This window comes from Arachis hypogaea, chromosome 9 (genome assembly GCF_003086295.3).
Source record: "Arachis hypogaea cultivar Tifrunner chromosome 9, arahy.Tifrunner.gnm2.J5K5, whole genome shotgun sequence".
Classification (NCBI taxonomy): Eukaryota; Viridiplantae; Streptophyta; class Magnoliopsida; order Fabales; family Fabaceae; genus Arachis; species Arachis hypogaea.
The window spans coordinates 105,922,578-105,931,461 of record NC_092044.1 but is presented as its reverse complement, the minus strand read 5'-3'; the positions used below and the strand labels follow the sequence as shown (position 1 = coordinate 105,931,461).

The 8,884-nt window shown below is 34.2% G+C and overlaps 1 protein-coding gene across 1 annotated transcript; it reads right to left on the bottom strand.

The window, feature by feature from the left end:
• Positions 1–4,925: 4,925 nt before the first annotated feature.
• On the bottom strand, positions 4,926–5,582 carry LOC112711498 (probable histone H2B.3). Its single transcript, XM_025764169.1, has one exon. It carries the CDS (start codon positions 5,471–5,473, stop codon positions 5,063–5,065), a length of 411 nt encoding a protein of 136 aa, XP_025619954.1. The 5' UTR covers positions 5,474–5,582; the 3' UTR covers positions 4,926–5,062.
• Between the last annotated feature and the right edge of the window lie 3,302 nt (positions 5,583–8,884).

Genomic DNA, 8,884 nt, shown 5'->3' with positions numbered 1-8,884 from the left:
CTTTCTGTAATTATGATTTTCAATGCTGACAAGTTTAGGATCTATAATCAGTTTCACTTTACTCATTCCAATGCAACAAAATAACTGAATTCAAAAGATTATATATTCTACTGACACTTCATTATGCACTGTCCTAAACCTTACCTCACAATACTTTGAGCCTTTGTTTGGTGAGGGAAAATCAATATGAGGGCAAATTCTAACTAATTACTTAAAATCAGAATAATTATAAACAAATGCTGAGTTAATACTTAAAATGGCCCCTGAAATTTGACCCCTGACTCAATTTATCCTCCAAGGTTTCAATTGACTCTAATTGTACCTTGAAATTTTGACTCGCGCGTCAAGTTGGCCCTTCCGTCATTTTCTGTCACCAGAAAGCTGACCTGGCAATTTTGGTTGACACCTGGCAGCAAAGCAGTTAGATGAAGTCGCAAAATATTTGAAGGCATCAATTTAACCCCTAAAAATTTCAAATAAAACCTAGCAGCCCAATTTTCCCAAATCGCAAGAGTCTCTCGAAGATAACCAAATAACATCAATCAATTGGATCCAAAAAAATATTTAACCGTGTATGATAAACGGTTACAAACTAGTCAACAGTTCATCAAATATTAGAAACCAATCACTACCTGTTCTTGATTTTCTAACTGTGAGTAAGTGGGTTGGGTGAGTATAACCTCTGAAGCTTGTGCATTATCAACAGCAAGATGTGGTGCTAATGGAGCATTTCCAGACACCTCACCAAATCTCACATGTATTTTCTTATATCAATGCAATTTCATAGATCAATGCAATTTCTCAAAGATATACAAAAGTTGTTCGGTTGTTCTATACCACATCTCATAAAATTTACCGCATAGATTATTGTATTTATTAGATTTAAAATGATCAAAAGGTAACAAGGACATATTAAATGACATACAGCATGAGTCTACCATTAAAATTACATAGTTTTCCAATGAAAAATCAATTAAAAAGAACAAATAAACAAACTAACCAGAACTGTGCAGCTAGAATGTCAAATTAAAAGCTAATATTTTGCAACAAATAATAGATTCAGTTTTCAATTAAAATGGGATATGAAGGAGTAAGATTGTTATTTTAAAATGGAATATGAAGAATCAATGACCGCGTTACAAAAAATTATAGGATTCAGTTGATCACAGCCACATACATACAAAAAAAATTAAACCCTATCATACAAGAACTCTACCATCATCAACAACCGTAATCAACCAAAATTTGCCAAAGTTTCGCTGATGAAATAGATAAAAAAAAATGAAGAACAAACCTAATGCAACATTTTGTAGAAAATAGAGCATCATATGTTGAGAGCAACGATTTTGTTAGTAACCTGTTTTTGAAGAGATGGTGATTCCCAGGCAATTAGTCTTCACAATGGGGGGCGAAATAAGTAAGAAAAGCTTCAAGCTTTAGTTACAGCGACACCCATGGTTCTTCTCTAAGGGTACGTATACGAGGAGAGGAGGAGGAAGAAGGAGGGTCAGTTGGAAGTGGTTAACGTTTGGGTTTTGGTATTAACCCATTTCTCATGTCAAAGGACGTTGTTTCTAAACAATTTGGGCGCCAAGAGTTAAACGACGTCGTTTTGATAGTGCCAGGTGTCAACCAAATTTGTCAGGTCAGCTCTCTGGTGACGAAAAACGACGGAAGGGCCAAATTGAGGCGCGGGTCAAAATTTCAGGGTACAATTAGAGTCAATTGAAATCTTGAGGGCTAAATTAAATCGGGATGTCAAATTTTAGGGACTATTTTGAGTATTAACTCAACAAATGCTATATCAAATTATCAACTTTAATCTTCAAAAAAATTAATTAGCAAATAAGGAAAAATAACAAGGTTTTGTACCTACCTAAGTAGAACGACGACGATAAAGAGTGAAAGAAGGAGAGCAGAGGCACAGCTCCGAGGGAAAGCACAGAGCAGAATAGAGATGGCAGTGGTGGTGGTGAGGCAGACGTAGAGGCGAGGAACGGCACAACAACCCCACCCTCACGAGTAACTGGCAGCGTGATTGACAAGCGTCAAAGACACTGCGGCGCACCTTGCTTGACAAGATCGTTGGCGCTGCTACCGGCGGCAAGATTGACCAGATGATTCCTTGACTTCTCGATTAGAACTCAGGAAAAAGGGGATGGAAATTGAAACAAGATTTTGGTTAGGGTTTTATTTTAAATTTAGGGGTAAATTTGTAATTTCAAATATTTTATTCTCAATTTCTATCTCAAACCAAATAGGATATTGAGACATCCACTTTTACACCAAACATAATATTGGGATTTTCTAATCTCTGTCTCCCAGTCTTAATTTCACAGTTTCACTCTCTCTTTTAAACACAAATTTTAATGTTGTTCTTACTCGATTTGCCTCCACTACTGTGATGCTCAAAAGATTTAAGTTGTTAAAGTAAGGACTCAAAGAGATGGTTATAAGTAAAAAGTGGTCTTCATACAAGGAAGATAATATTGGCAAAGGTGAGTTTGTTACAAAAAAAATTGAATGAAAATTAGTGGTAAAAAATTGATTATATTCTTGCTTTTACAAATTCTATTTATAATGTTTTAAGTACAGACACAGATGTACCTACTCTTCATTTGATTAATGAGATGTGGGGTTCAATTATAAAAAATGTGAAAAGTGTTATATATCTCTATGAAAGAAAAAATGAACAAGAATCATCATTCTTCTATAATGTTGTGCACTCAATATTAGTTTAAAGATGGACAAAAAATAGTATACCCCTTCATTATTTAACACATTCATTGAACCAAGGTAACCTAACCCTTCACATTTATAATTCATAATTATAACTTTTATTTATAAGTAAAGATAATTGAGTTATTACTAATTTCTTCTTAACCACTAATTATATAGGTATTATAGCCATTAATAGTTGAGAGAAGATCTTACACGAGTTTCTCCTCATCAAGATATTGAGATCACTAATGAGAGAGTTAAATGTTTGAAGAGGTATTTTTTTAACGAAGAAGAGAGGAGAAAAGTAAACATTAAATTTTTAAGCTTTTCTGATGCTAGAGGTGTCTTTGATGATTATGATTCCTTGAATGATAGAGACATAGTTGATGCAAAATTTTGGTGACTAATTCATAATAGTAAAGCAAAACTTCTTCAATCAATTGCTCTTAGGCTATTAGAAGAACCATCTTCATATTCTTGTTGTGAAAGAAATTGGAGCACTTATTCCTTTATCCCTTCGCTAAAAAAAAATAAATTGAAGTCTAAACGTGCAGAAAATTTAGTATTGTCCACACTAATATTCATTTTCTTTCAATAAAAATTTCACAATACAATAAAGAAGAAAGTATAATGTAAGATATTATCAGAGATGTTTTTCACCAATCGAAGAAAATGGTGTCTTGAAATTGCTCATCTTTCTCTTTTGATGCATTGATAGTGTATAGCGTTTTACACAATCATATCTGTTTTTTTGAATGATCATTCACACGATTAATATGAAAAATAATAATTTTTATTAATGTGGTATTACATAATTAAATATATGTATAAAATTACTTTACAAGTTAGTGTAGACTAAATCCCCATTTTGGTCCCTCAGATTCACGCGATTACTCATTTTGGTCCCCAAAATTCAAAATTACCTATACTGGTCCTTCAGATTCAAGTTTAGGCATCAATATGGTCTCTCAACTCTTTCCGGTGATGATTAAGCAAATGGAGTGCTGAGATGACACCCTTCCTGTCACGTTGGACGATGTAATGACTAGTTGATGTGGCAAAGATCGTATTTGTATCCAATTTAGTCCCCTTTATTAAAACTTTGTTATTATAACTCAGATAGATAATAATATAACTCAGATAGATAATAAGATAATTAGGATTTCAGGGACTAAATTGGATACAAATACAACCTTTGCCACATTAACTAGCCACATTAACTAGCCGTTACATCGTCCAACGTGACAGAAAGGGTATCATCTTAGCATTCTATTTGCCTAATCATCACCGGAAAGAGTTGAGGGACCATATTGGTGCTAAAACTTAAGTCTGAAGGACCAGTATAAATAATTTTGAATTTCGAGGACCAAAATGAATAATCGCTGAATCTGAGGAACCAAAATGGGAATTTAGTCAGTTAGTTAGTGTATCAAAATTAAATTCTAAAAATGAAGGTATAATCTAGTTACTCGAAAATCTCGATATTAAGTAGAGTACAATCGTTCGCCATGAATGGGCCATTGGCCCAACAAATTATTTAACTGAGTTGCAACTATCAAACTTCAAAATATTATGTATCCAAAAATTGATTTTTCCTTTCATTTCAAAAACAAAAATATTAAATACAACCGGGTTTGCTTTGCCATTGAAACCAGCATTGGGCCAGACTCTTCCAACACTGCTGTCAGCCATTAGCCCAAGATACAAAGCCAACGTTTAACAAATAAAAGTGTTATCCAAGTCCAAAAAAAAAACAAATAAAAGTGTTACAAACATTATACCAAAAAAAAAAAAGTGTTACAAACAAGCAGAAATGTTTCAAAGAAATAAGAATGGCCCTTTTCAATTTAAGTCGTATTCCATGACCCCAAAAAAAAAATTAAGTCGTATTAAATTTTAAATAAGATTTAGCTAACTTATTAAAACAGATGTTTAGAATGATATCTTTAAATTTTGTTAATAAATGTATAACAAATAAATTAAAAATCTAACTTTAATAATTTTTTCTTATGAAAACCCTTCAATTGAAAATAACATTGTGTTAGATAAATGCTTTTGGAAATACTAAAGCATACTACATAAGTGTCAATTAACATTTTAAATTCATCATAACAGAACAAATGAACGATCTAATTGAAGTTGTTTCAAAAAAACCGTGAAAAATATAAAATTAAAATAAATAAATAAATAAATAAGAAGAAATATAGAGCAAGATGAATAAGCATAATATCCATTAATAAAAACCACCGTCTAACAAAACCTCAAGCCAAAACGGCTTCACAAAATGCGTTTTCATCCCTTTACAACCCATCCAAACCCTAATCCAAATTTTTCTCCAAAATCAAGAACTTGTAAACTTAGTAACAGCTTTAGTCCCTTCCGAAACCGCATGCTTGGCAAGCTCACCAGGAAGCACGAGTCTCACAGCGGTTTGAATCTCCCTCGAAGTAATGGTTGGTTTCTTGTTATACCTCGCGAGTCTAGAAGATTCCTGAGCGAGCTTCTCGAAAATGTCGTTGATGAAGCTGTTCATAATCCCCATGGCCTTACTAGAGATTCCGATGTCAGGATGAACTTGCTTCAGAACCTTGAAAATGTAGATCTTGTAGGTCTCAACGCTCTTCGCCTTCTTCTTCTTCTTCTTATCGCCGGAGGACGCGTCCTTCGGGATCTTCTTTTCCGCCTTGGTTTTCTCCGCCGGTGCCTTCTCCGCTGGTTTCTTCTCCGCCGGCTTCTTTTCGCCCTTTGCCATGGCTGAAAATGAGAGTAACGAAAACAAACTTTTGAGTGTGAAGTGCGAAGTGCGAAGGTAGATAGAGGGTGAATTTGTGCTTGCGTTTGGTGAAATGAGAATGAGGAATACGGGGATTATATAGGAGTGGATGGTGGAATGTGATTGGTTAGTTTGTGGTGTGCACGGATCGATGACGTGGGTAGTTACGATTTTGGAGGGAGATTTTTCGAAAGTCGAGTTTCGAGATTATTTTTTTCTTTCGCTTGCTTTATGTTTTTTGTTAATCACAAGACTCAACACACAACGGTAACACTAGCAGAGAGTGTTCTGAAACAAAGGCTTGGGCTACTTTCAATATTTGGTCTCATAACTTTGTATTTTTGGTTTACCATGGGCATTTAGCTCCTGTGACAAGCCCATCTATTTAGAATCTTAAAATGGCCTACAAAAAGTATGGTGAAATTAGTTTCCAGTCCAAAAAGAAAATGAAATCTCCTATCAAAGACTTGTAGTTTCCATGGATGATACAAAAGTATGAAGATGATCTAACGGCCGATAAGGATGAGATTTTCTAACCAAACAACAAAAATAATTAATAAACAATATTCTTAGAGGAAAGAAAGAAAACTATATAAAACAACCGAAAATTCGTAGGTCAGGAAGCAGAACCAGTTTCTTTCCGATTTCAAATTCCTGGCAATGCTACTTCCACATTTTTTTTTTGCAATAAACACCATTTAATAAACAATCAGATTATTGGCAATGCTATTTCAACATCATTGTTTTCCCCCGTATTATCAGTTGTTTTATGGTATGTGCTGAGATTATGTTTGAGAGTGAGTTGATTTTGATACTTAATTAATTGAAAATAAGAATGGTCAATATTTCACTTAATCAAATAGTTCTTAAAAGATTATATTATTCTTTCGTTAGCATAGACAAATTCTAAATTTTAACTGTTCTAAATTCTAAATTTTAATAAGAATGATTATTTTTTTTTTGTAAAACAATGGGCTAATAATCCCAAAAAAAAACACCAATTACAAGATAGCAATTTTATGGGTAATAGAATTTCTCTACCAGGAGAGTTGAAGTGGAAGGAAGGTGTCCAGAATACCACTACAGGGTTACTCCAATAGGGAGAAGCTTCAACAGGAGCAACCATAAACGCAGTTATATTAAAAAATCATATAGAATCTTAACCACTTTTCACCTCCACCTTACAACCAACATCTTTGATCACGTTTTTATTTCCTCTTTCCAAATCAGTTTACTTCGCTAACCATTAGCCAACAACCACACACATATCCACCAGTGTCACTGCACAAAAATTACACAAGATGTCACAAAGCATACCAACTTTGGAAGGAATACTATAAAAAAATGGAATATTTATAATAAAAATTTTATATCAAATTTAAAATTGTTATAAAAAACTATTTTTTTTAATAATAATTACTAATTGTTATAAAACAAACTATGTTTTATAATAAATTGTTACAAAACATCCAGATATTTTGTAACAATCTATTTTATTCAAGGTTGCGAGAACCGGACCGGTCAATGAACCGGTGAGGCGACTGGTTCACTGGTTCAGTGGTTCGACCGGGGTTCAACCGATTTAATTAAATATTAAATAAAATTATTAAAAATTTAATATATAATTTTATATATTTAAATTCATTAAAATTCATGAATTTTTAAGTAAAAAATTTTTAATAGAATTTAAGATATAATAAAAATTGAAGATAAAAAGTTCATTGATAATATTCAGATTGAGTTAAATTTATTTATAACTTTAAAACAACTAAATAAGGCAGAATTTCCACTCAAGCTGAAAAAATTAAAGATCTTGCAGGCAACATTGTCAAGCCAAGGCTAATTATTCAACATCAATTCTCTTATACAATTCAATTATCACTTTTTGGGCTGCCAATATACAATTCAAGTGAATAACACATTGATGAAATTTTTTATTGTGCAACAAGCCTCTTATAACTAACCAAACCCTAACTAGATTCAACAAATTCAATGCTTTTCAACAACAAAAACTCAGAATATAAAGTTACAGACAACTCAACCTCCAAATTCAGAAACAAAAAAACTAAGTGAAACAATTCAAATTAAATTCAGACTCATATTAAGGAACAACCCAACTCAGAACACAATCCCAATTCAGAATCTAGTACAAAAAATCAACTGAGAAGCCAGAATCTTAGAAATCAAAACTAAAGAAGCAGCGGCTTACTGGAAACACGGCGAGGGAGGAACGACGGTGGTGACAGTGAGCTCAGAAGAGGATCATCAGTTTCTTTTTTTTATTTTAATTAAAGTTTCAAAACCAGATCAATTTCAGTACTGCACCATTCAAACAAAACAAATCAAATTCAAAACAACACAATTTACACAAAAATGTATACATATATACACAAAATTGAATTAAAGAAAACAGATCTAGAGAGAAAAACAGAGAAACCGAATGAAGCCATTATGGACGAGGAAGTTGAAGGTGTGTTTGTCGCAGTTGTAGGTGAACTTGTTGTTGGAGGAAGGAAGCTTCTGGAGGCACTGGAACGACGGCGAGGAGAACAAGCACGTTGGCGACGGCGAGGAGAACAAACACGTTGGCGACGGCAAGAAAAACAGGGCTGAGTAGACGTTCGCGATGCCAGAAGCTTCAGAGTTCAGAGTTCAAGATGACGACGCCGCTAGCAGCTGCTTCGATCCGCGACGGTGGCAGTTTCGCTGACAGAAGCTCCGATTCGGCGTCAATTGTGGTAGTGACGGTGAAGTTTGTTGGAGGAAGTTAGAAGAGGAAATTAGGGTTGAGGAGGTGAGGTGAGTGGCTTCACGACGAGCACAGAGACGTTGAGGAAGAGAAGAGTGGCGGCGGCTGGGGGCTGACGGTAGCGGCGAATAGGGGCTGACGGTAGCGGCGGCTGCGGGCTCTGATAGGGTTAGCTAGGTTAAATTAGGGATTTGAATGTGAGAGTGAGAGAGAAGAGAGAAGGGTAGGGACGTAGTGCTATTTGTTGGGTTTTTTTTTTCCTTTTTTTATTTTTTTTAGAGCAAAACGACGTCGTTAGGTTATATTTTCAAACCAAAAACCCATTAAAAAACCGGACGGTTCTGCTGGTTCACCGGTTAACTGCCGATTTGACCGGTTTTTTGATAAGCGGTTTTTAACTTTACCCAGACTGGTTAGGTGATCGGTTCCCAGTTAATCCGGTTGAACCGACCGGTCCGGTTCGATTTTCAGAACCATGATTTTATTATGTTAAAAATTATGGTAGTTTTTGTAACGCGCTGGTGTATTGTTACAAAATATTGTAACAAAAAATAAAGTTGTTGCAAAAATTCGTAGTATTTTGTAATAAAATAGTTTTTTGTTTCAAAAACTCCAAATGTTTTGTAACAAAATATCTTTTT

Coding starts and splice junctions, on each gene's coding strand:
- LOC112711498 (XM_025764169.1), bottom strand. CDS start 5,473: ATGGCAAAGGGCGAAAAGAAGCCGGCGGAGAAGAAACCAGCGGAGAAG.